Source organism: Rhinopithecus bieti, unplaced genomic scaffold (genome assembly GCF_001698545.2).
Source record: "Rhinopithecus bieti isolate Rb0 unplaced genomic scaffold, ASM169854v2 scaffold_31548, whole genome shotgun sequence".
NCBI lineage: Eukaryota > Metazoa > Chordata > Mammalia > Primates > Cercopithecidae > Rhinopithecus > Rhinopithecus bieti.
Window position 1 is genome coordinate 5,496,207 of NW_016814470.1, and position 27,562 is coordinate 5,523,768.

At 50.0% G+C, this 27,562-nt stretch overlaps 1 protein-coding gene across 15 annotated transcripts in view; it reads left to right on the forward strand.

Moving 5' to 3' along the window:
• Positions 1–27,562, forward strand: part of MEGF11 (multiple EGF like domains 11) — a 388,207-nt gene that overhangs the window by 108,632 nt on the left and 252,013 nt on the right. For 14 of the 15 annotated variants that reach the window (XM_017851122.1, XM_017851126.1, XM_017851125.1 and 11 more), the window contains 3 exons: positions 14,213–14,269; positions 20,877–20,982; positions 25,313–25,414. In XM_017851122.1, the coding sequence (XP_017706611.1) occupies positions 20,885–20,982; positions 25,313–25,414 (200 nt within the window). In that variant the 5' untranslated portion in view covers positions 14,213–14,269; positions 20,877–20,884. Of the gene's footprint in view, positions 1–14,212; positions 14,270–20,823; positions 20,983–25,312; positions 25,415–27,562 lie in introns of those variants that run through there. The other variant, XM_017851127.1, reaches the window with a different exon arrangement.

Sequence of the window (27,562 nt, forward strand, 5' to 3'; positions counted from 1 at the left end):
AGTGAGTGGGAGCCTGGGCAAAGGGTGAGCAGGAGGCTCGAAGTGCTCCTGCTGGGTGCAAACCCTTGACTCCATCCTGTCCTGGGTGTCTGCCCCGCCTCCTCTTGTCTAGTCTTTTCAACATCTCCTTACAGCCCTGGAGACTGAAGCCCCAAATGGTGAGGTGGTTGGCTTGACCAAAGTCCTCTTACTACTCAGTGGCAGAGCCATGTACAGGAATCAGTCATTTGGGGGGCCCTAGGAGAGTGAAGTGGTGGGAGAGATGGTTCCTGCGTTATGCAGCCTCTGCTCTAACAGGAATGTCAGACCCCAGAACTCCAGTGGGGAGGGAAGGCAACCAGGGACCCCGCACCAGACCTACCCACTCCCTCTCCACCCTCAATCCTGTGCTTGTCAACAGCTGGGCCAAGACAGATGTGGAGAGACTGCCCAGGCTGATAGAGAGGGGGGATTGGGTGGGCAGGCGAGAGGTGGGCAAGGACACAGTGACTGAAGAGCCTGTGCAACCCGATGGCTACTCAGCCTCTGAGGTGCATGTGGGGTTGGCTGGAGTGTCAGGACATTTGACCACAGAGGGACATGGGGCCCCAGGCCCACTGTGGCAACCTCCTGTCTGTCTTCCTGCCCCAATCCCACCCCATCTGATCCTCTTTCCTCATCTCAGCCAGTGGGAGAGTGCTGACTTTTCTTTCTCCTAATTGCTTTTGATATTCTGGGGCCATTGCCAAAGGAGCCTGGGAAGGGGCACTGGCCAGAGGACGGGGCAGATAAGACCTGAAGGTCTCTGCATAAATAATCTCACCTGAGTGGGATTGTCTCAAACTCATTTTTTAGTTCAGTCTTTTAAATGTTTTTTTCCTGGTTTGCCTCTCTCCTTTCTTTTCCCTGCATCATGTCCTTACCCCCTGCCCACTCAGGGAGCCCCTGCCAACATCTTGCCATGTATCCTTCGTATCATGTAACGAAGAGCTATATACAGACACACATATGTACACATTTATAGGCAACTGTTGGCTTTGTAAATACAGGACTATACTAGACGGCTTTGGCCTTTTCCCCCTCTCCAGTACCTTCTGGCAGTCCCTCCACGTCAGCCAATATTGCTCCCATGCATTCTTCCTAATGGCTGCCAAATCGTCCGCGGTGTGGATGTCCATCATTGAAACATTATTCCCCTATTAATGAGAATTCACTTTTTTTCCACTTAAAAATTGTTTTTCATCAGGAAAGGACCTTTTGAAAACCCAACTCTGGCCAGATTGGTCCCTTGCTTAAAACCTTTGAATGACTGTCCATTTATCTCAGAACAGTCCTGGCTCACAAGATGTGTTGTATTCTGGGGCTGAGCCCCCTCCAGCTCAGAAGGCACCACCCACTTCCTCAGACTCTGTTCCAACTAGAAAGAGCCACTTCTGCTGCCTCGGTGCACCCGCTCTTTCTCACCTCCAGGCCTTGGCACCCACTCTTCCCGGCACATTGTTGGCCTACCTGGTGAGCACATCTACCTCCTTCAGGTGTCAGCACGTGTGCCGCTTCCTCTGGCCAGTGTTCCCTCCCAACAACCTTGGCAATGATGGCCTTGGAGTCTAGGTTTCCAAGGGGAAGAGACCAAACCACAGGGTCTGTGGTTTCCTGTTAATGTTATTCTCTCTCCCGTTAGAATGTGACTTGACATGTTACATGTGCAGGGCTTTGCCTGATGCCTGGTACTTAGTAGGTGCTTCTGTCTTGGGTGAATGACTCAAGACAGACTGACTGAAGGGCATGGCTTTAGTCCCCAGGAGAAGGCTGACAAGTTCCCTGGGCTGCGCCACCATGTAAGGTGCTAGTTCGGGAGGGGTAGTGAGTCAGAATTTAGGAGTGGGGACCAGGTTGGAAGCCAGGTTGATATGGACTGGGTTTCTGTGGGAGGTGGGGGTTTAGGGATGACAACAGTTAGACGGGGGCTTTGGAGCACGTGACATGCCTGAGGCTCACCTTTGGGTGTCAGTGGCAGTGGAAGAGACTCAGGAGACAATCCAGGGATCTAGCAGCTACAATTGGGCTACCATTTATCCCCAATATCCAGTGAGGAATGGTGTCCACATTATGCCTGCCTTGGAGAGAATGGCTTCAGGAGTGGGACTGAATGTGCTAGTGGGGGCATTATGGGAACCTGAAGGAAGCAGTTAGAGAAAACAAAGGCAGAAGAGATGGGCAGGCCGGGCGCGGTGGCTCAAGCCTGTAATCCCAGCACTTTGGGAGGCCGAGACAGGCGGATCACGAGGTCAGGAGATCGAGACCATCCTGGCTAACACGGTGAAACCCCGTCTCTACTAAAAAATACAAAAAACTAGCCGGGCGAGGTGGCGGGCGCCTGTAGTCCCAGCTACTCGGGAGGCTGAGGCAGGAGAATGGCGTAAACCCGGGAGGCGGAGCTTGCAGTGAGCTGAGATCCGGCCACTGCACTCCAGCCTGGGCGACAGAGCAAGACTCCGTCTCAAAAAAAAAAAAAAAAAAAAAAAAAAAAAAGGGGGGCAAAGAGCAGGCACGAGGGTGAGGCAATAAGACGCCCCCCTGAGAAGGTGCCTACCTTTGCCAACAATGCAGACAACGCAGGACCCAGCCCAAGGACCCCGTTTTGTCCCTGTGCCCCCACTGCCTTCCAGCTACTCGGTGTGTGCCTCCGTGGACTGATGGGAGCCCGCAGGCCGCTATCCACGGTGAGATCGGGACAGAATTGAGAGAGAGCCCTTAGACACTTCAGGACAACTTGACATGGATCCAACATCCAAGCCTGTGCTCAGCGGGGTCCCCACACTGATCAGGGTAGAGACCTCTGTGGGAGGCGTTGGTGTGCGTGGGGAGTCACACGTGACTGAGCGCGGAAAGGCATGCACCAATCCGTGTCTTAGTGGGAATGAAAAACAACTCGTTCCAGATGATGAAGCCATCCCATCCAAACGCTGGCCTTTGGCTTGTCTCTGTCTCTGCCGGAAACTTCAGTTAGACATCTGTAGGAATTAAGAGTTGTAGTTTGCTGACACTGTTGTCTAAGAAATGTAGACTCTTCCTGTGAGGTCTTGGGAGAAAGAGAGTCCCTTGCAGCCGGGAGAGGGAAGGCAAACCATGGCATCTAGAACAGCCTCCCTGCTGGAGGTGAATGAGGATAATTCCCTGAATATGTATCATTTAGTATACATTTCAAAGCACTTTCACTTGTGTTATCTTTTTGATCTTTACAACCACCCTAGAGGTAGATCAGAGCAGGAATTCTCATCCTCACTTTGTAGAACAGGCAGTTAAGGATCAGAGAAGTTAAGTCAGTTTCCCAAAATCACCCAGCAAATTAAAAACCAAAAAAGGATATGACACAACACCCAGGGGCTTTTCTGGGTGGCTATGAAGAGAGGTTTGAGGAAACTGGAGGAAGCGACAATGTAAACAGTAGCTTCTGTTTACTGTGCGCCCAATGGTAATAGCAGCTACATTTGGTGAGTTTTTACAATGTTCCAGATACCGTGTGTAATTATCTCATTTAATTTTCACAATGGATACAATTGCTATCTCCATTTGCAGGTGAGGAAACAGAGCCCCGGCAAGATTAAGTCATTTGTCCAGAGTCACTCAGCTAGTAATTAGCAGAGCTGGTTTGTGGTTCAGACCAGCTCTGACTCCAGAGCACGTTTCCTTAACCACCACACCAGAGCCAGATGTCTCCCTCACACGGTCCTGCCGGGGACCCAGCAAAGTGTGTGTGCTCATCCCCATCTCCGTTATTTGAGCCTTGCCTTTCTGGCACATATTGTAGCCTCTCACAGCCACAAGCTTCGGCCCAGCCCCCTCCCCTTCTAGATGTGCAGGTCTGAGGCTGGGGATGGCACCCAGGTCCTGGTCTATGCACCTTTCCTCTCTCTCCCTGTAGTAAGAACTCCAAAGCCAAAGGCATCCAGTTCAGCACCTGGCTATAGCTAATTATTAATGTCCGAGCTGCTGGCAGCTCCTTGTTATGTCACATCTCACAGAAGATTTATGGCCACTTTGAAAGTGGCTTTGAAATGAGACAAAACCCAATATTGAGTTTTGTTTTTTTTTTTTTAACCTCCTTTTCCCTTTGGTTTTTAGGGCATATGATATCAGCTTCCTCCCCATTAGCATATTTCTAATGAGTGCTTATTAAGGTGAATTTCATTGCAGCTCACAGAGTTATCATTAGAAGAGGGAGAGGGAGGGAGAACAGACACCATCAGATGTGGAGACCTCGGGGCTCTGGGGCTCGGGACTGCTCTCGGCTCAGGCCTCTGCTAAGTGAGTTCTGCTCTCCTGTCCTTGCAGGAGGGTCTGGCTGCTTCTCACTGTGGGACTGGAGAGTACCTGGGCAGCTATTCTACAGCAGAGCTATCCATGAATTCTGGATTGGCCCCTGCTCTGCTGTCACTCTTCTTTGAGCCTCAGTCCCCTCCTCTGTATAATGGGGATTACAGCAAATAAGCTCTATGGGGAGAAAGAGTGTCTACTTTGTTCACTGTTATGCCTCAGCGCCTGGCATATCAGAGGCGCTCAGTAGATAATGGCTGAGGAGATAGATGGGTAGAGAGAAGGAAGAACAGGTTTGTCTCTACAAAGGGGATCTGCCATGGATGCTAGGGCACCTGCCTGCAGAGGTGCAGGTAAAGATTTGTTCATTGACAGTCTATGGTTGGGCTCAGGTGGTGGTGATCAGTTTCCAGGGCACTTGTACCAGCCCCGGGGTGGCTAGCGGAGCTATGAATCTCTCTGCCCTGTGCCTGTTGCTGTATAGCTGCTGAAGGGAGGGGTCAGTGGGCATTCCTGTTAGAGTGATGTTGCCTTTCCCTTTCACCTGGGCCTAGCTGGCCTTTTGGATGTAACAGGCAACTTCACTGATGGTTTAGAGGTCCCATATTTCTGCCACCCACTGACACTTTGATGGGTTGGGGACCCTTGTGATTCCAGGGAAGAACTTGGCAGGAAGGGGGTACCCATGCTGGGTGCCTGTGCTGTGGGGTGGGAAGGGAGAAAGAGACAAAGAAAGAACAAGGTCATCCCCTTGGTGGGCTTTCATATTGATGCCCTTGCTCTCAGGGATCTCCTGGTGGGTGGTTCTCCGTCTTGGCTGCTCCTTAGAATCACCTGGGGGAGCTTTTAGAAAACATGGATGCTCAAGCTCCACCCACACCTAGTTGACCCCTCCCACCTCGTTGACTGGGAATGAGGTCACAGCATTGAGAGTTGAAAAACGTTCCTCAGGCCATTCTAATGCACAGCCAGAGTGGGCACAGTGGCTTAGTGTCCATGTGTGCTGGGAGCGGGAGCGAGATGTTCCCTCCAGGAGGGTCTCCCCCTCCCTCTATCCCCACCTGGAGCCTCTGCCCTGAGTTCTCTGATGGCGGAGCTTTGATTTCTGCCTTTGTAGCTCCTCCTGGACAGAGGAGGACCCAGAGGAAAGGCTGGGCTGCTTCTTGCCCCCTCTGTCCCCTCCTGGTCCCCACTCTGCCACTGAAACTCCCTACCCTCCTGAGTCCCACCTCAGGGTCCTCATCTGTAACAGGCTCTTCTGGGATCAAAGGATACGGTGAATGAGGGTGTGCTTTGTTAAAAGCTCACTAGAAGGTAAGGAATGGTCTTTGCAGAAGCCTCCTGAGTCCTGGGGAGACAGGGCTGGTGAAAACAGTTTCTGAGGGCCCAGGAAAGCAGGTGGAGAGAAGAGAATAGGATCCGGCTGTGACTTCCCAGCAGAGGTCCCTGGAGTGAAGAAAGTCAACTTCCGGAAGCTTTCCTGAGGCATCCCGCTCTGCCTCTGTTGTTAGTTGCCTCCTCTGTGCACATCTTTGTAGGAGGAGAGTAAATACTTGTAAGAAAGCCTGAAGGAAGTGCCAGGGAGAGAGCCTGCCCAGCTGCTGGGCAGCCAGCCCTTCTCTCTGCACCCAAGGAGGAGAAGCACCCCATGAGACAGGGGCTTTGTGAATGGGCTGGACAGGCAGTAGACTGAGGGGCTGGTGGATTCCGGGGCCGAATCCAGCATGCTCCAGGGGGAATTTCCTCATCCCCTGTCCACAGGCCGCCTCGGCCTGGCCTAGCCCCCACCGGAGGTACTGCTCCTGGTGGAGTGGGCCAAGTGCTGGATTTGGGGTTAGCTCTGCTATGATCAGCAGTGTGACCTTGGGCAAGTCTCTTCCCACCACCACCGTCTTCAGTCCCCTCTTGCAAATGCAGGAACTTGTTCACTGGTTCATTGATCCAATCATAGATTACTTATCGAATGTTTATTGATATCCGCACTGTGGCAGATGCTGAGAGCACTAGGAGGCACCCCTCCCTGCTCATGTCTGCTCTTGCTTGGAATCACTGTAGAACTTTCCAGAGCTGCAAGAGACCTGAGTTAGGATCCTGATTTGGCTCTCAAATTGCAGGACTGTCAGTCAACCTCCTTTTATAAATGGGGAAGCTAAGGCCTAGAGAAGCTGTTAAGGTTCTTCTGTTAGTCCCCTGGCTGGTGGGTGCTTCTGGAAAACTCAAACTCAGGCCTTCAGGCCCATGTCTTCTCCTCAAGCGAGACCACCTGCTTGAGAAGTGATTCTAGCTCCTCCTCATCAGAGAATAGCCCAGAGAGGTGCAGTGACTCATTCAGAGTCACACAGCTGATTATTGGCGCACCTGGGCCAAAAGACCCAGTTCTGTGTTTTTCTGTCCCTGGCCTGTTTCTCCTGGCCCTTGGCTGGGGGCTCAGCTCAGGCTGTCCTCAGACTCAGACAGTCCTGTCAGCAGATGCTGTCCCCTCACAGGGCCTCCCTGTAGCAGCTGTGCCAGGCTGGTGGTAGTGCTGGCTCACTCACTCTTCCCACACTTACTCACTGAGACATATATATGCACAGCTCTACCATTTGGCTTTAGTGATTGCTCCACAGTGGGTGAAATTGCCTTGAAATAAATGTCTCCTCTGCCTTCCTCCCTCGGGGTGATTTTATCCTCATCTCCACTTTGTGGAATGATCCACAGTCTGGCGGGCGCCTGTTCTGTCTATATATGTCCTTTTTGATGCAAAGATGTTGCCACGGCTACTGCTGTTTCTTGAGAGCCGCGCAGAAGGTGGTAGCGGAATTCCACAATTTGCTGTCCCTTCCCAGATCCCATCGTGGGGGCTCCATGAGCAAAGCCTAACATTAAGGAGGTCTAGGAGTGCTCTCACTTTTTAAGCTGTTAGAGTATTTTCTGGACAGAGCCCAGAATAGGATGGGGCATTGCTTATAACTGGGGTACAAACCACTGCTCTGCCTTGCTGGGGAACTGGCCTGTTGTGTAATAAAATAAACTCCACATCCTCTAAGGTAGGGGAGGCGCAGGGGGATCGTGTGCTTAATTCTTGATTCCCAAGCTCACCTTTCCTTTTCAGAATCTCTTGACAGTGATTGCTGCCGATCCCCGGCCCCCCACCACCTAACACACAACGCTTGCCCTAAGGGTGGGGAGTGAGGAGTAGGGCTTATCCCCTTTCGAGGCCCATCCCCAGTCTCTCCCTAGATTCCTCAAAGCACAGCTGAGGCACAGTCGGCTCATTTAAAGATGATAGTTAGGCCAAGGGATGACAGGAGGGAAATACACATGGGATATTGTGACCTAACATGGTTCAGGACGTCTGGCATCCTCATCTGCAGCCCATCTCCTGAGGTCAGAGCCAAAGGGACCTTAGTCCCTTAGCCACCTAATTCCTTGTCAGCCAGGTTTAGGAGATAATCCTGCCCTCATGCCCTAACGTGCCCACTGCAAGTAGCAGATTGACTTTTCTCTTGTGCATCTAGAATGGTACTGGTTATGTACCATCCTTGGGAGAACTGAGAAAACTGTCCATTAATCCTCTTCTGGGTGCTGTGGTTCAGGTGGGAGAAACCCTGGCTGACAGAGGCTTCCTCTTGGCTAACAGAGGACAATGAAGCACCAAGCAGGCGGCCTCCTACGCAAGGTCACACAGCCAGTCCAAGCTTGTCTTCTGAGTTCCAAGTCAGTCCTTTTCTCTTTTCTTACAGTAGCTCCAATCTTGTGAGCATGGAGGAAGCTCTGATCCAAAGAGATGAGCCTATCCCTGTCATACACACACACACACACACACACACACATACACACACACACACCCCTGAGTCTGCAGGACAGAGACATTCCAGAAGCATGGCATTGGACAAACTGGTAGTCCTGAATTTGTGTCTCGGTCATCCACGTGAGCCTGCATTTTGCCACCTGCAAGAGGAGATCATAATGCCTCCTTGATGGAGTTACTGGAAGGACTGAGACTGGCCATGTACCAAGGCTGGCACCTGGCACAGTGCAAGCTCTTGGGAACCATCCATTTTTCCTTTGCCCTGGTGCTCAGTAAGGTGCACAGTGGCTGATGAGTGAACAGCACACTCAGTGTTCAACCGAGTCTACATCTAGGTTCTAATCCAACAAGGGATATTCACAGAGTATTCTTAGTAAGGGCTCTCAAGTCCCCGAGTATGGCATTAGTGTCCAATACCCGGTTGAGCGTAGACTTCCAGTCCTGCTTCCTGCCAGCTGTGCACACCCAGGCCCACAGATGCCTGCTCTCCCAAGCCTGCCAGGCTGGTCTTTCTCCCACCGGCCTCACTCCCCACCCCATTCCTTTTCCTTCTCCTCTTTCCCTCTTGGCACAGCCAAACATACCTGTGTCAGAGGCCTCCCATGGCTTAGCAAGCTTCTGGCTTGCCTCCCGTTCTTCCTACCCTATTGAGTCCCTGTATGTATTATGGCAAATTTAGAAATTTGTGGGCACACCACAGAATTAGAATATTGGGGAAGCATGGTTTGGACTTGGTGCATGCGTCCCACCTTCTACATGGGGGTGATTCAGTATATTGACGGTTAGTACCTCCTGGGCTCAGGCCTGCCTGGGGAGGGAACAGAAAGCAACTGAGAGAAGCTGGAGTCAGGCAGGAAACCTGACCCTGCCTCCATTTTGCCTCCAGGAATAAGGAATGGGTGGTTCACGTTTCTGAATTTCCTACTGAGTTGGAAGGTATGCAGAAAAGATGTTTCTGTAGTTCCAGCACCTGTTACCAAAACACTTTTGTGATTGTGTCCTTTTCCTTTCCTGCCTAGGGAAGTGGAGTATGATGAATAGGGTCAAATCTCTCTGGATTTATCGGGATTTTGCATGACTTCAGGATCATTGTTCCTAAAGGCCTGTCCTTGTTCAGGAGCGGATATGAAGGGAGGGAAATTAAGCTGAATAAGTTATCAGAAGCTAGCCCTAAAAGCTGCTCTACAGAAGGGGGAAAAAAAAAACCTCACTGGCTTTGGTTGAAATGCACCAGTGAGGACTGAGCCTGACTGGCACCAGGGAGTGTCGTTGGCTGTTTTGGCCACCTTCCAATTAACTGAAGGCTCCAGTTAATTGGAGTTTGGCTACATTTTCTCTCGACACTGGTGCTCAGGGTGGCCTGTGCCCTGCCGGGCCTGACTTAGTGACATGGCTCAAGTCCCCGGACTTCCTCCTGATAACCTGCCTTGCCTCTCTGAAGCCTAAATGCTTCAGTCGGCATTCTTCCATGGAACCCTCAGAAGAAACTATGCTGACATGTTAAGCTTTTTAATTTAGCACACACAGTGCGTATATGCCCCCAGACAAAACAGAATTGATTGATAATTCTCTTAATGGAAGCACAGGCTTTAGTTGCTCCAGAAATAGATCGTTACCTCGGCCACCTTTTGTAATTTTCTCCCTCCCATTTTTTTTTTTTTACCCCACTGTGGTCTAAAAATATGATGTTTCATTTCATCCTTCTTTCATACCACTAAATGCCAGGCATTTCTTTTCAGACCTTTAATTTATAGCATGTTTGTTCGGTTTCACTTCATTAATTAATGCTCTTCCCAGGCTCCCACGACAGGGTCTTTGTGTAATGGTCTCTTACAGTAAGCAGGTGCTTTTATCCTTAATGAACAATTTCCTGGAAAATACTGAAATAAACAACGAATAATCAGGCCAGGCACACAATGACTCTGGGACTTATGTGCCATTTTCTAAATTAAACCTGGGGAGATGAGGGGCAGATTTTGATCGGCCACAGTGCTGTTTTTTAGTGGGTCTTTCCTTTGGGAGGGCATATAGGGTGCTGAAGTTCTGGAAGGTGGGTAAGCTTCTTGCACCTCCAGGAAATTAGAGTTCAGAAGAATTATTTGATTGCAAATGCATGTGGCTGTGAGATGGGTGTCAGACACAGTCTAGGCCAGAAATGCAGCCAAATTGGCCTCTGGTCCAGACTTGGAATCATCACTAGCTTAGACTGCAGGTCAGCAGGGCCTGGGCTGGGCCAAATTGCAAACTTATTGAAATTCACCTTCAGTTCCTTTCTTCCCTTCTGGCAGACTTGCCCACTCCCGGGAGGCAGTCCTTATCGGGCCCTGGACCCTAATACACTCATTCTCCCTGTGCACCCCCAGGAGTATCCGTACTGCACCCCATACACCGCATCAGAGAGGACAATGCCAAACCCAGCCGTGCTGATATTTTCCCTGGGGCTGTGCTGTTCACAGGCCCTTCTCATAATGTGTGTCTCTTTGGCATCTCAACCTTGGGAGTCAGGTTTATTACTAACCCCATTTTGCAGATGAGGAAGCTGGGAGCCCTGGAGGTTAAATGACCATCCTCAGGCCACACAGTTGGTAAGAGGCAGAGCTGAGATTAGGACCCGGAAACCCCCTGAGATTCCAGGGCTCCCTGTTCTTGCTGTTCCAGGGAGGAGCAGAGCCAGTGTGAGCGCAGAGGAGAGAGGTGAAGTGCCGGCCATGACCCAACCGTGCTGCAAGCCAGAAGTTATCAGTGTCATGGACAAAGGGCCTCAATCAATTGCTTTAAAAATTTGAATACCTGACTCATTTATTATTCTGAATAGAGCTGACAAAATCTTGCATTATCCATCTATTTTTCTGTGTCATGAGATCATTTTGGGTCTTTGAAACAGTATAATGTTTTTCATCACAGCATGAGTAAACCATCACAGCGTGGACACATGCCACACCATCATGATGGCAATTTCGCCGCAGCCAGATGGCTTCAAGGCTGCCTGGGCGGCTCCCCCAAGTGGTCTGTGTCCCTAGGGGTAGCAGGCTTAGGGTTCAAGCCCTCTGTGAACCCTTGCTCTTTGGGAAAATGTACCCCAAGAAGCACAGTGGGAGAATCTGGGCCTGGAGGAGGGTAAGCTGTGGAGGAGTTGCCCATAGGGCCCTCCCTTTTCTGTTTTCAAAATGAAGGTGGCTTTATGGTGGTTAAAAAAATGTATTTTTAAGACAGGATCCTGCTGTCTCACGCAGGTTGGATCTCACCCAGTGGCACAATCATAGCTCACTGTAGCCTCAAACTCCGAGGCTTAAGAGATCCTCTTGCCTCAGCCTCTTGAGTAGCTGGGACTGCAGAGATGCATCACCATGACTGGCTGGTGTTTGAAAATACTGAAAATGTATAGAGAAGAAAGTAAGTTGGTTAGGCATGGTGGTTCATGCCTGTAATCCCAGCACTTTGGGAGGCTGAGGCTGGAGGATCACTTGAGTCCAGGAGTTCCAGATCAGTCTGGGCAACAGTGAGACCTTGTCTCTACAAAAAAAAAAGCCAGGTGTAGTAGTGTGAGCTTGTGATCCCAGCTACTCAGAAGGCTGAGGTGGGAGGATCTCATAAGCCCAGGGAGGTCAAAGCTGCAGTGAGCTGTGACCATGCCACCACACTCCAGCCTGGGTAACAGAGGCGCAGTCTCAAAAAAAAAAAAAAAAAAGAAAGAAAGAAAGAAAGTCACCTAAAATATCATCATCCAGACATCTTTGTTAACATTTTTAATACCCTCTGAGGATCCTTCTGTCCTTGCCCCCTTGCTGTCTGCACACACACCGTATGCCCATGCACACACAGTTTATATACATGTGATCATAATGTTCATGCTGCTTGGTATCCTGTGTTTTTCATCTTCCCATGTCGGTGAACTTACACATACTAGTCTTAAAATATCTTTGCTTTTCTGACTATAGTGATGATAATGCTCATTGTAAGAAACACTAATGTAACAAAAATGTTTGACTTAGAAAGCACAAGTCTTCCATCCCTTTCCCAGAAGATGACCAATATTAGTAATGCCCTGGTGTATGGGTTTCCATACTTTTCCACATCAGTATTTTTAATGATTGCGTAATAGTTTGTTATATAGACAGGGTGGAATTCATTTAGCAAAGGCCCCATTCATGGGCATTTAGATTACTTCAGTGCTGCAGCAAACATCTCGCTCTCTCTTTTTTGGAGACAGAGTCTGGCTGTCACCCGGGCTGGAATGCAGTAGGATGTTCACATCTCACTGCAGCCTCAACCTCCTGGCCTCAAATGATCCTCCCACCTCAGCCTCCCTAGTAGCTAGGACTACATGCACAGACCACCATGCCTGGCTTTTTGTTGTTGTTGTTGTTATTGTTTGTGGGGACGGGAATCTCACTATGTTGCCCAGGCTGGTCTCAAACTCCTGATCTCAAGTGATCTGCCTGCCTTGGCCTCCCAAAGTGCTGGGATTACAGGCCTGAGCCACTGTGCCCAGCTCAAATATCTCTTTACCAAGAGTGAATGCAACAAACATTCTTGAACCTGTCTTTGGCCCTGGCCAGGTTTTAAACATGAAATTGCAGAAATGGAATGCTGGGTTAAAGATATATGTTAAAACATGTTTACCTATATTGACAACCTTCTTTTGAGAACACGTGTAGGGCACTTCGAACTTTGAGACAATTGGTTTCTGGCTTCGGAATCCCTTGGCCTAGGTTGGCTGGGAAGGTTCTCTAAGGAAACCTGGAGAGGCTACCCTTGTCTGATGCCCATGTCTGTGGGCTGACAGCCAAGCTCTTCTGTTTATCTCCAGACTCAGGGGGTCTATTGACTGGGGAGAGGTGGCTCCTGAGGTGTGGTGGGAGAGATCCTGTCCTAGTGTGGGCTCTTGGCTGGAATGCAGCACACGAAAGAGGCCCATCTTCAAAGGGTGCTGAAGATTAGACAGAGAGGTGGACAGCAACTAAGGGTCCCGACCATCACAACAATACTAACCTCTGTGTTTCACCACTGGGCTGTAGTTTGCAGGGCACCACCTGCATTATCTGTTTAATCCTCACAAGGAATTGTTGTTCTCTCATCCTTCCTATTTGTAAAAGAGGAAAAGGAGGCTCAGGGCAGTTAAATGAGTTTTCCAGGATCAAAGACTAGAATCCAATTCTGCTGCCTCCTCTGCATTATCTCCCTGCAGCTGGGAGATGGCACAAACCTGAAGTGCAGGGGTGAAGAGGGAGGAGAAGATAAGGAAGGGAAGGGCAGGGAAGGGAGATACTTCATAGGTAAGCTTACAGAGTTGGAAGGGTCCAAGAGATAATGTAGTCTGACTCCCACCTGTGCACGAGCAGAGTGAAACTCAGAGAGGTTAAGCAACCTTTCCTGGGTCACACAGCAAGGTAGTGACTTAGAAGGCAGAGAGGAACTGGTACTGACTTTGAATTCAATAGGGGAGACCCAAGGATAGGGGAAGTATGGCTTTCTGAGCCCCGACAGGAGGGAGTTGGGAGGCTGGGTGAGCTTGTGAAAGGTTCTCTCTCCCTTCAGAGGCGGCCCTGATCAAGAGTGGATCCAGAGGCATCTAGAATGGAGATGGGCCAGACTCAACATGCAGGGGACCTGCTGGGACATTAGCATCAATTCCTACAAAGTCCTCTGATTTCCCATCACACTGGCCAGAGGCTTCCTGCAGGGAGAGGCCTCGGTGCTAAGCCACACCCTGGATCTACTACCCTCTCCTAGCCATTCCCACCTCCCCTCCAGCAAGTGTTCAGGGACTTGGGGCAGGGCCCCGCCTGAGTCTCCTCTGTGTCACAGTGGCTGGTGAGCATTCAATAAATGTTTGCTGAAGGGATGGATGAAAGATGAGATCTGTCTTGATAATTGTACAGTTAAGACTGATCCAGGAGTCCCCCAAAACATACAGCCATGCCTAGATTCTACAGCAGAGGATTTTTCTATCAAGGTCTCTTTTTTCTTCCAGTTCCTTAGAAACTCTAAAATACAGAGTTAGAAGAGTCTTTGAGGTGAAGGATGTGGATGGGAAGGAAACTAATAGTTCATTGGGTACCATCTATGTGCCAGACCTTGGGCCAACTGCATTACCTGTATTCTCATTTACTATCTTAACAGCCCTTGAAGTTGGTCTTCCCTGATGTGCAAGACGTGAAACACTCAACCCTGGAGCAGGTAAACAACTCCACTGGATTATGCAGCCAGGAAGGCAAGGGCAGGATTCGAACCCAGGTCAGGTGGACTCCACCATTCCCTTCACATGAAGACTGCAACCAAATTTTTGTGTGTCCTTGAGCAAGTCACCACCCTTTCAGGGAACAGTTTCCCCTTCTAGGGGATAAGGTGTTGGACCCTTTCTGCTCCCAGGTTTGTCTTGGTGCCAGTTCTGATACCATGTGGCTTGCTGTCCAGCCCATCATCCTCACAGTTCAGCTCCCGTGAGAGGCTTGGCCTTCCAGGGATTCTCTAGGACTCCCTCCCTCTGCGCCCTCCTTCTCCCTGGGCCCCTGTGGCTGCTCCTTGTTGTTTAAGGAATGTTTTCTTTAAGGGGGCAGGGATGGAGACAAATCCCCATGGAGCTGAAGGGCCCTGGGAGGCTGACTTGTCTTCAGAGGTTTTGTGGATGTCGCCATGATTTAATGCAGGGTATGAGGGATACCTACAGTTATGAGAACTCCATAGCCCTGGGAGGAGGTGGGAGAGGGTGGTTGAGAAGGCCAGGAGTGGGCAGATTGCGGGTGGGGAGGGGCCAGGCAAGCATCCGGGTTGGTCAGGCCAACTGACTGTGTCCTGATTTGCAACGAAATGGAAAGATGGAGATAATTGCTTTGTGAGAAATGGAACGGCCTAAGAACATAGATAAGTTTTCTCCCTTCATGTTCAGAGGGGCTGGAGGCTGGGGCTGCAGATGCTGCCTGCTTGGGAGTCGGGGAGGGCAGGAGGCTGTTTGGGGGCCCAGAATTCAGAGGCTGCGCCTGTTGTGGGAGGGAGGCTGGTGCTTTATTAGTTTGGCGGTTTCTACCGCTCTGCTCCAGGATAGGCTGTGATTTCTCTCTTGCTTTCTGCTGGGCTTGAGAGTGCAGGGGACGGGACAGTCTCTTGACCCTGATGAATGGTGGCTGCAACCCTCATGGTACCATTTTCAGGATTTGTAGCCCGAGGCTTCCCAGGCAAGCAGAAACCAGAATTTATCAGGGTGGTGGAGCAGGGACTTGGAGGGGTACTTTTAACTTGTCTCAGGAGGTGATTCCAATCCCCTCTGATTTATCCCAGGGGGCAGGCACCTGGCAGGGACTCCACATTGGCACTGAGAATTTTTGCTGTGCTCCTGCAGTCAGGGAATCACTCTTTTAGAGATTAAGAGCTGTGGATTTATTTTTAAAACTTTTTTTTTTTTTAAGTACAGGAAGATTAGAAAGCATTCAACATAAACCCAACCCCTGGTGGGATTGCTGCAGGGCAGGAGACTTCATCAAGGCAAAGGATGAAACTTCTTAATTATGAGGGCTGATCCAACTCCTCTTTTCATCTTGCACTAATCAGGCCCTAGCAAGGCCAGTAAATGGAGAGGGCTGGGGACTAGGAGCCAGCTGAGAGAGCTGGGGCAGAGGGAGAGGAAGGCCACTAGACGGGGCGATAACCTTGGCATTTGCCCCATTGTGTGCAAACTTGGCTTTTTGTTTTATTCAGAAAAAAGTAGAGAAGTGTGTGTATCTTCTGTAAATAGAAGATAGAAAGCTCTCTCTCCATCCACATGCCCGGGGGGGAAATGTGAGGCATTTGCTTTATCAGCTCCAGTTTGGGGTTTGCTTCTGCTGCTTCTCAGACCTGAAAGCGCCTTTTCATGAGGCGTCTGGAACACCCAGTCCCCAACTGCAGCTTGAACTATTGCCTGGGCTTCAATGCCTGCCTTGTGCTAGTGTGGGGAGCAGACATGCACTGGTGCTGATGAGGTGGTCCAGGCAGGAATCTCTGAATCGCTCTCAGGATGTCCTGGGCGCCCACTGTACAGTATCTGATGCCACCAGATTGGTGTCTCTTCAAGTGCAATGTTAACACAACACGGAATGCCTTGTGCGGTGTGACCTGCTGTTGGGATGGGTCTTTGGTGTCCTCTCTCAGGCCAGACACAAGCAATGTGGCTGATCTTGAGGCTTGGGATGGTTGAGAGGTTAGGGTGGAGGTTGGCTGTAGAGTCAGTAATCAGTTGACAAAGATGTTGAGCCCCTGCATGTGCAGGCAATGCTCTTGAAGCTGGAGACATAGCCGTGAACACAACAGATGGAAACCCCTGCCCTCATCAAGTGTATGTTCTCGTGTCATGGTACGAGGGGAAGGAAATAATCCTTAGGTCCTAGGGTCCAGAGGGAAGAGCCAAGGCCATATCTAAGTGTTAAATATAGGAGGGGAGAAATTTCCAAAGTGGTAACACCTGTTTAGCAGTATAGGCACAGTGCATGGCACCTGTGTTGTCCCTCCCCAGAGTTCAAGACAGACATTACTAATCAATCCTGGCATGCTTTCCCACTCAGCCCCGCTTCTTCAGCACAGCATTCTAAACAGCCACTATAATAGATCCCCTTTGTTGTGGGATTGGAAACTTCCCTGGGCCCACAAAATAGTGTCTGACTGCTGCCACTCCTGCTGCCAGTGCAAATATGTTGAGAAGCAAAGGATCACGGGAAGATGGACTGGGATGGACAGACAGCAGGCTGCAGGCACATGGACCAGGCTCCAGCGTCCAAGATTTAGGCACAGTCAGGAGGATGAAGCCAGTGGTGGAAGTGAAACAGGTGGGGTACAATTTTTGCACAGATGGACTTTGAGGTTGTAACAGCTGATCCCAGGGCAGAGGCCATCTGTCTGTCTGCCCTCTGCCCCAATTTATGCATCTTAGCTAATGTGAGCAACTAGTGTCTGGCCAGGTGTGTGCTGCCACTGGAGAGAGAGACGCCTCCATAGGTGCTGGTGCTAGTGATGGCAGGGTCCCAGGCAGAGGCAGGGGCCTCCAGAGGATACTGCCATCTCTAAGACCTGCTCAGCCAGCAAAGCCAACCAAGGCTGGAGCAGAAGCCCTGGACAGGAGGAGGGATCCTTTGCTATGATGCCAGTGTCCCTTAATCTACCTGATGGCATTTTCCTTTAACACCAGGTGCCAGGCATAGGAGGCTCTTGGGTGTTAGAATAAACAAGTGCATGCAGATTCTCAGGACACAGCTTGACATGCACCAGGCCTTTCTTGAGACTTGGCATTGAGGGAGGGGAGCAGAGTTTCCTAAGCCGCTATCATCAGGAACACCACTCTTAGAGCTGTGTCACTAGAAAGAGTTCCATGGGAAATATTGGGTGAAACAAAAAGCCAAATGGTCTCTTTATTTTGGGTCTTCTCAGAGTCTAAGCTATGCTAAAATGCTTAGACTGAATATTTAGGATGAGGACATAGCAAGCAGCATTTCCCAAGCTTATTCACCCTTGGAGACCTTCGTCTGAGAGATTTCTATCAGTATCTCCTGGGGCTAGTGTTCCACAGAACCCAGCTGTAGAGAATGCCTTCCAGAGGTGCCCATGCTGCCCACCACTGCACTGCAGTGCAAGCTCTCTGCTCTCTGGTTCCTCCAAAGTTCCTGCACATTCCTGCCTCCACGCACTGCTTGGGTGGACCTGTCCCAGAAATGCCCTTTCTCTAGCCTCCACCTTTGCACATGCCATCCAGCCCAAGTCCCACCCACTCCACAAAGGCTTTCACAGCGCCCCCAGTGGGACTTAATCCCTTGCAGCTTTGAGTATCTTCAAGTGCACTGCAGCTGATGGTATTTTGCATGGCCCAGGCCAGGGCAGGTGGTGCACCAAGAATGCTCAGTTTGGGCCCTGGCCCGTGGGTGGCCACGTGGGCTGACAACACCATGTCTGCAGGTGTGAGAGGTACGCCACCTGGGCACTTTCTCTTCCCTTTATCCTCCCTGCCCAGTCCATCAGGAGTAAAGCAGCCATGGTGCCCAATAAGGAAAGAAAATTTTCCACCTCTGCAACTTCCTCTGCTCTCTAATATGTAGAGAGCTGGACCAGAGGGAAGAGAACCAGCAGATCTATTTACATAGACTCTTCCCCTGAAGTGAAACCAGGGGCATTTTCTTATTTAATTATTAATGCCCTAAATCAGATGGTGCCCAATATGTTAACCTCTGTCATTCCAAATGGAGTCAGCCTAATAACCACTGCAGCAGGATTGATTTTCCCTCAGTCATCTCATAAGCATATGTCTTTGGGATCTGGCCTCAGAGAGATCCCAGGAAAGTCACATTAAAGTTAATGGGGATGAGTTGCCCCCATGTGGTGACGGCTCCTTTCTTCACTGCGCCTGAGTGAAGTGAGACAAGGAGAATTCCCTCCCTTCCTTCCTTCCTTCCTCCTCCTTCCTTCTTCCTTCGCTTCCTTCCGCTTCCTCCTTCCTTTCTTCCTTTTACCTTTCCTTCCTTTCTCTCTTTTCTTTCTTCTTTCTTCTTCCTTTCTTTCTTTTCTTTTCTTTTCTTTCTTTCTTCCCCCCCTTCCTTTCCCTTTCCTTCCTTCCTTCTTTTTATTCTTTTCTCTCTCTCTCTCTCCATGAGGATTTTAAAATCTCACAGATTACAGCAGTGATCCAAGTTACCTGTCTCTCCCAACACATGGGTCAAAAGGGAGCAGAGGAACAATCTTCTCTTATCCAGGTGGCCTCATCTTTTGATACTCTTGGTGTAATGAGTTTGAAGACGCTGTCAGGAGGTTCTCTTGGGAGAATGCTGGAGATTATAGGAGTGGCCCAAGTAATGAGTCAGGGCCACAGAGAGAATCAAGACAAGGCAGGGCATCCCCTACAGTTGGCATTCAGACTCCATGCCTTCTGGAGCTCTGTGTCCCATTGTTTATTTCTTTATTTGATGCCTGATTGGCCCAAACCCCACTTGGAAGAAGATGCTTGTTCCACTTTTGACTCTCCGCATATGTCAATGCCATGTCCTGGGCAGGCCCTTTCTCCGCTCTAGGTTGAATCTCCCAGAGGAGAATGGATTGAAATGATTGCTGAGCTCCTCTGCAGCCCTGGTGTGGCACAGACTCCAGTTTGTGTGGAGCCTTCTGAGGCGCTGACTGGGTCTCTGGGGATGGGGGAGTGGGCTGGGGGGAGTGGGTGGGGAACTCTGAGCAGCTAGCTGTGTTTTGCATACTCCTGGACTCTGCACTTGGAACAGAAACACCAGAATCGCTCCCCTCTTTCTGATTTTCAGAATGCTTTCATTTGAAATCTGGCTAAATCTGCATTTTAGTCAGATGATTTCCAGATCTCAAACAGAAACACCTCATTAATCATTAATTTAGACCCCCACGGTTATACAGAATTTGTGACAATTTGTTTATCTTTGAAGGAGCTGCTGAGAAAGAGTTTAACAAGGAAATTATTGTGGAGGGGAGGAGAATGTTTAACCTTTCAGAAGAAAGGCACTCCATTTAGCTTCCCTGAGGGTACAAATGGGGGTGTGTGCAAAATACATGCCAGCTTTTATCTGTTCTCCTAAGTAGGGTGAGCGCTTCCTCATCTGCAAACCCAGGGCCAGTGGGATAGATCCCCAACCATTTCAAGCCTGTGACCCCTTTCCAATGTCAAAATATTTTCTATAACACCCCACCCCTGGTTATTAGAAGCTGCAATTTTTAGTGTTGCTGATTAAGAAGAAAAGCTACTCTGAATTCAGTAAAGCTTTTAAATAAATCATGATAGCATCTACATACACATGAAAAATAGTTCCGTCTTTCTGAGTCACAGCGTTCATTCAGCCTACAGATGATGTTTGGGTGCTCATGATTTCTAGCTCCTCCGCACCCCTCAAGGTCAGCGACCCAGCAGGTTACAACCCTTGGAATAGAAGTTCTCTGAGGCAGGAGGAACACAGAGTCCTGGAGTGCCCGGACAGGAAGGAACCTCAGGAGGCATTTCAGCCACTCCCACCAGAAAGGTTGTCTGCCCTCTGTGAGGAGCCCCTGGTTGGGGATCCCTAGTTCAGTGAAGCAAGGAAGTTGGCATCCCATGTGGGCACATACCTGCCATAGCTGTCACCTCAGGGGCCTGGATCAAAGTCTGCAAACTCATCCCTTATGGTCCCTTACCAGGTGGTCTAGGACCAGCATCCCACAGTGGGAATGGCATGTGATGACTGCATCACTCTGGGCAGAAGTAGCTGATACCCCATAGGAGACAGAAGAAGCAAGGTCCAGTCTTCCGTGGCTTGTGGGCCCAGAGCTCAGGGTTTTCTTGGCTCATTTCCCCCCAGGTCCACACCAGACATCTTTTTTCCCTTTCTTCTTGGCAGGAGGGAGTAGGGAAAGGAAGTAGATGGGCAAAGAATGTCAGTGATGAGGGATAAGGGAACGGGGAGGGCATTTCCTTTAAAGCAGTCCAGATCTGGGGTCCCTGGGTCCAAGGATGGGCCTGGGGGCCTGAGGACACCCTGCAATTATAGCCAATTTTGCACTTGTGGGCATTTTTCTGGGGAGAGCATCTATACCTTTCACTCAATTCTCAGAGCAGTCCCCGAGTCAGAAAACATTCAGAACCCCTGGCCTGGAATTTGGACGTTTCCCTGACTCAGGCTTCCCACTCTCCTGTTACTCAGAACCGGTGAACTATTACGGTGTTAGTCAAAGCCTGCAATGTGAAATATCAAATGCTCATTACCCACGACGATGGGAAAGTAAGTAGATGCCATGAACACGGTCTGATCACAGACGCAGCCTCCTTTGTTCTCCCGTGCAGGGTCCGCGATGGCGCTCTCCCTGACTGGGCTCGTTGCCTTCTCCTTCCTGCAAGCCACCCTTTCCCTGAACCCTGAGGACCCCAATGTGTGCAGCCACTGGGAGAGGTAAGGTGTGGGCCTCAGATGGCCAGGAACTCTCTGGGGAGTCACCCTGGGCATGGAAGTAAGGGACAGAGGCAGTCAGGAGATCCAGGAGCTGCCCTCTGAGGGTCTGCAACCTGGCTGGGGAGATGGCCCTGATGCTGAGAGACAGGACAGGGCAGTGTAGATTCTGTCTGGAAGGTCAGGGTGGAGGCAACTTACATTAACTGCAGTTACGACGCACTGTCCTACCCCTCCCTGCACTGGCGCTTCCCAGCCATTGCACAGATGAGAAAGTAGAGACCCAGAGGGCCTCAGTCCCTGTCCACAGCCAGATAGGGTGCAGGAAGTGGGGAGATGTGGACCGTGGTTCCAGGTGGCACGCTCTCTGATGCTGTGATGCCTTTCCTGGTCTCCCAGGACTGGCAGCCACGTGGCAGCTTGGATATGTGGCCCCAGCAGCCTGCCTTGAGGAGGACGGGTGAGGGGGTCCTATTACTTCCGGTCTGGTGGGAGCAGGGTGTTGCCGGGGGAGGGCGGCCGAGGCTGCAGTGGAAGAGCAGGCTGCATTCCAGCTGCGGCACTAGGTCCTGGGGGAACAGGCCGGGTCCCTGCAGACGGCCTGACTTTGAAGCACAAGGTTAAAGTATTGATTTTGGTGAGCAGAAAGATAGTGACCAGAGACCCAATCAGGAAAAACCAAATTAAACCCTGGAATTGATTGGCCATGCTGACCAGGACGACTCTGCCACTTAGATGTTAATAAATCAAATGAATAAAATGAAGATGAGGGCCCTATGGGAGAAGTGAATGGTAGAGGAAGAAAGGTGGGGGACTTGGAGGAGGTCAATGCTTCATGCCCATGAGGGTGGATAGCCCAGCCCTAGGGCGGGGAAAGGCACCTCATCCAGGCAGGACCTGGCTCTGGGGTAGCCTGGACACTTGCAGGTCAGGAAGGATCAGCTGGGAGGCAGAGGGACAGTGTCTGCACTTGTGTGATCCCTGGGGACCAGATCCTGTGTGTGGCGTCCCAACAAAGTTGAGGATGGAGCAAAAGGCAGTACTGTGGTGTGCCCGTTTTTGGTGAAGTGGGAAGAAAACAAGATCCATGATGAGAAGACCTCAGTTCATTCCGATCTGGATTTTTCCACCTATTAGCTGTGTGACTCTGGGGAAGTCTCTGAATGGCTCTGCGCCTACTTCCACCTCTGTAAAGTGGAGAGAATCATTATCCTTGCCTCACAGGCTCATTGGAGGATCAAGGGAAGCAATTTCACGAAAGTGCTTTGAGGACCATAAGTGTCAGTTGCTGTCTTTTCTTGTTGACAGCTGTGGCTTTGCAGGAACGGGTTATCACAGACTTTAGTGCACATCAGACTCATGGGAGGTGCATATGAAAAAGTCTTCTGGGGCCTATCCCTGAGATGCTGATTCAATATTGCATATTTCATAAGCGTTCTACATGATTCTGAGGTTACTCAGGCCCCTTGCCCATTCTGGCTTTGGTGAATTTAAACCTTTATTTCCCAGTGGGTCAGAGAGGTATTGGGAAGAGCCCCACGTTATTCTGTGGGTTTTGGACTCCAGCCTCAGAGGACCCCTTTCATCCTTCTGGTCCTGTTAAGACACAGCTGCTTCCTGCTACTGTCTGTGCTGCATCACAGCCTCTCGAGTGCCTCCTTTGCAGCTGCTCACCTCTGCCTGACCCAGTGGCTCTATCCGGAGTCCCTCTCTTCCAGGGAGCATCCCCCACAAGGAGGGCCCCCTCTGACTTCTCTCTCTGTCTGAGCCCCATTTGTACTCACTAATTTTCTACACCTGCCCAACATGAATACATTTGGAATGTGAAAATATTCTGAACTGAGCTGAACTGAGCTGGCATTTCAGGCTTCTTAGGCTATCAGCCAAGGTTACAGCCTGGATAGGAAGACAAGGAGTGAAACCTAACAGCTAGAATGAGGTCTGGGGACTCTCTGGGCTTCTCCGGCCCCAAGGGGGAAGCCCTGTGGGTGATGCCTGGTGACACCAGGTGCTTTCTTCTTCTCAGTCTTTCCAGCTGAGCTCCGTTGTAAGTTATGTGTGGATGGATCTAGCCTGTGTTGTTCCAGAAACACACCCTGGTCCCTGGAGATCGCTTAGGGAGAATTTCTCAGCTGGATTAGTGCTTCTGGTGGCTCCTCATTAATTATGCCCCTCCACCATAAAACCCAGCGTAACGACCTCTCTCGGCTAGTAAAGCCTGGCTCTCCAAGATTAATCTGGCCCCTCATTAGCATGTTGGCAAATGAGCAGTGTTAAGCCGCCCAGCCATGAAACCAGGGGCACACACTTCAGGTCAGAGAACTTGGAGTTGGTACAAGGCATTGTTGCCAGACTCGTTCAGCCCAGGGCATCCTGCAGAGCCCAGTCCCTGCCCCGTGACTGCCCCCTCTAGCCCCCTGCTGAGCTTCTCTCTGGGCATCCAAGGTCTATGTTACAGCTGAAAAGGAAGGCTGGACCCCCAAGTGCTTAACAAAAGTGGGGAATCCATTCTGTGTGCTGGTCTTGCTCCCTCTCTCCCCAACATTGGTCAGAGAGGAAAGATCCCTCAGTGCCTAGCACGGGAGGTGAATCATTGCCTGTCAACATCTATTAAACACTTACTGTTTAAGCATGTTACATGTATAGTGTATCTTGTTTTATTTTCCCACTGCCCTGAGAGATAGAAAATATTACTGCCCTCCTTTAATCCTCACAATAACCACACAACCTGGTTAGACTTACAGGTGAGGAAACAGAGGCTTATATGAGTCAAATAACATATCTAAGGTCATGCTGCTAACAGGCAACAGGCTTCAAACTTGCCCCTTCTCCTGCTCCCGTGTTTGGATTCCAGGGCCCGTGCACGCTCCCCATTCATCCTCTTGCTCTGAGTGAGGTATTCAGGAGATGTGTTAGAGCAAAGAATCATGCGATCCCAGAGTTGGAAGAGGACTCTGGGTGGCCGGGGTGCTCTGGGTGGCCGGGGTGAGGGGCGAGTTGCCTCAGTTTCCCCAAGCCTGGAGATAAAACAGGGTTTGGGCTGTTTTTTCCTAGATGTGTGCCTCTGAGGCACATCTCAGGTATGCCAGCTGGTGGGGGCACACCAAGAGCCCTCCTTACATCCCCAGTGCTTCAGAGAAACAGAATTTCCCACCATCCAGGCCTCTGAACATTGTTGACTGCTTCTGGCCTCCTCCTTCTGGATGCCAGACCTTTGACTTTTCAGGCATCAGAGAGCCTACTGTGGACCCACTTGGGGAGCTGGCCTGCCCAGCCCCCTTGCAAGTTAACCAGTGTAGTTTCCTCAGGCAAGGCAGACATGCTTTTACAGCCTGGACCCGACCATCTGGCCCAGGTCAGTGAGCCTTCTGGGAAAAACACTGAATAATATCAACCTACATAGAAATTAATTCCTTAGATCACAGCTGAGGTCCTCTCTCTAGCCTGTTTAGGAAACGTGAGTCCTCACTTCAGCATCCTGGCTTGAATGCCATTTCATACAACCCATGCCAGGGGCCGGCAGGTAGAAAGGCTTATTTTGGTTAAGCTGAGATCTGCTTCCCTGTGGCTTCCACCTGCTGGTCCAGGTTTACAGCTAACAGGCAGGATGACAAGAAACCACTTCTATTAGGGACATATCCTCAATGTACCCCCAGCTATACTAGAGGCAGAATAGAGTAGAAGGTAACTGGGGGAGCTTGTGGAAGCCACTTATGCCCCCGATGCTCAGTTTCCTAGTCTGTAAAGTGAGAATAATTTCACCTACCTAAGATTGTGAGGAATAAAATGTATTAAAACACTTGACACAGGGTGCTCAATAAATGTTAGCACCTATTGATACTGCAGTGTGGGCTGGGCAAGTCACTTTTCTCTGAGCCTTAGTTTCTTCCTCTATGAAATGGGGCCACTTACTTCACAGAGTTGCTGCAAAGTCCAGCTTCCAAGCATGTTCTTTGAAAATCATAAAGATATGAACAAACACATAAAGTATTTTTAAACTTGTTTGCTCTGCCTTCCAGAGTCACATAGAATAAAACTACCCCCTGCTTCTTTATTCATTCTCTGTTAAATGAACAAATGAACTTGAATTTTAGAAAATGATCTTGGCCAAAGGTCCGTAAGGGATATGTCCTGGGGCCAACCTGGGGTTGGGGAGGCTGGAATATGAGGGCATTCAGGGAAGGGGGAGGATAGTTGGGAGTGGGGAGGTCAGAGCCTCTGGACACTTGGCTGTGGAGCTTGGCCTCAGGGCTGTGGGCTCAGATGCCCTGTGGAATATCAGCTCAACTTCCCAAGTGCTAATCATGGCTCCCATCTCCCATCTGGTTCTCAGCTACGCTGTGACTGTCCAGGAATCGTATGCACACCCCTTCGATCAGATCTATTACACACGATGCACAGACATCCTCAACTGGTTCAAGTGCACCAGGCACCGGTGAGTACCTCTCTCAAATGACGGGGCAGGGAAAAGGCACTGGGCTCTTAGGGCTTGCCTCTGTGCAAGTTAGAAAAAGGCCGCTGGAGCAGAAGTTGTCATGCACCTCCACTCTGAACACCCAAGATGCCCTGCTGATGGCTTCTTTCTGGCCAAAAGAGCTTGTGGGTAGGACAGGCCAGAAGTGCTGGAGAGTTAATGCTTTTGAGGGCATCCCTCAACCAGGGATGGGGAGATGGAGAGTTGGTAGATAACTACCCCAACTTCTTCACTCTTCCTCACTCTAAGAAACATCTCTTAGCCACGTTCTACATGTATCCTGGAAGTCTCCAGTTGCCCATAGAAGTAACCTGCTTGATAATATACCATAGATTGGCTGCCTTTACTTCCCTGTCTCACTCTTCCATCCTCCTACCAGTACTTCCTAGGATTGCCTCCAAAATAAACTACTTGTTCTTGAATCCTTTTCTCAGGGTCTGCCTTTGGGGGAAAAACCCAACCTAAGAGAGTCCCCTGCCCTGAGCAGATGTAGTCCCACATCAGGGCATCCAGCTTGAAGAAGGGTAGTGCAGGCTAGAATTCAGCAACCTCACAGCACCTTGGCCAGGCTTCCCTTAGCAGTGCTCAACATGAACAACTGCACATGGCAGTCCTGCACCCTTGTCTGCAGCCCTGCTGCAGATCATATGTTATCATGTCACTCAGGGAAAGGCAAGAGGAAGGAAGAAACAACATGCTTTAAGGGATGACCCTGAGAAAGACACTTTATTTTGGGATTCCCAGTGTACTCATCAAACTTAATAATCCGGCCAGGCGTGGTGGCTCACGCCTATAATCCCAGCACTTTGGGAGGCTGAGGTGAGCGGATCACAAGGTCAGGAGATCGAGACCATCCCGGCTAACACGGTGAAACCCTGTCTCTACTAAAAATATAAAAAATTAGTTAGACGTGGTGGTGGGTGCCTGTAGTCTCAGCTACTAGGGAGGCTGAGGCAGGAGAATGGCATGAACCCGGGAGGCGGAGCTTGCAGTGAGCCGAGATCATGCCACTGCACTCCAGCCTGGGTGACAGAGTAAGACTCTGTCTCAAAAAAACAAAAAACACAAAAACCTTAATAATCCTTTTTCTACCTACCCTGCAGTGTCCAGGGAGGTCAGGAATGTGAAAATTACTTTGAAAAAATACAGGGGAAAATGGAGGAAAGTGTGACATATTAGCCACATGTGAAGCGACACTATTTGAAGGGTGAGAGACTAACTGTTGAAGGATAAATAAGGAAGTAAGGGAGAGACCCCAGGTGGGCCCTTTTCCTAGTTGCCGAATATCTGTTGATTCCAGATTTCTCCTTTGCTTTCTCCTATGAACCCAGTTCCTCTTTGAGGATAATTCAGGAATCATACTGGGCAGCAACACAGATGAGAAAGCTTGTTCTGTGCTGAGAAGCCAAAGTCCTGGTTTTCTTTGAGGTTTTGCTGCTAACTGGCTGTGAGACATTGAGCCGAGCTACACTTGCTGCTTTAAAATTCTTACCTGCTAATTCCAACATCTGGGTCATCTCAGGGTTGGTCTTCATTGATTGCTTTTTTTTTTTCTGCATGGGTAGTGTGTTTCTTTTTTAGATGGAGTCCCACTCTATTGCCCAGGCTGGAGTGCAGTGGCGTAATCTCGGCTCACTGCAACCTCTGCCTCCTGGGTTCAAGCAATTCTCCTGCGTCAGCCTCCCAAGTAGCTGGGATTACAGGCACCCACCACCACGCCCTTCTAATTTTTGTATTTTTAATAGAGATGGGGTTTCACCATATTGGCCAGGCTGGTCTTGAACTCCTGACCTCGTGATCCATGCCTCGGCCTCCCAAAGTGCTGGGATTACAGGCATGAGCCACTGCGCCTGGCCAGTGTGTTTCTTTATATGCCTAGTAATCTTGGATTGTATTCTGAGCATTATGAATGACATGTTGTGGAGACCGAATTCTGTTATGTTCCTCCAGATAATATTAATTTGTTGTTTGTTTGTTTTGGCGGCCTGGTTACTTGGCTAAACACAAATTCCAAACTCTGAAAATTTAATATTTTTAGCCTTAGCTAGGCTGCTTGGAATATGCCCTCCATAAGGATAAATCAGTGGCCAGACACTTGGGCAGGGATTT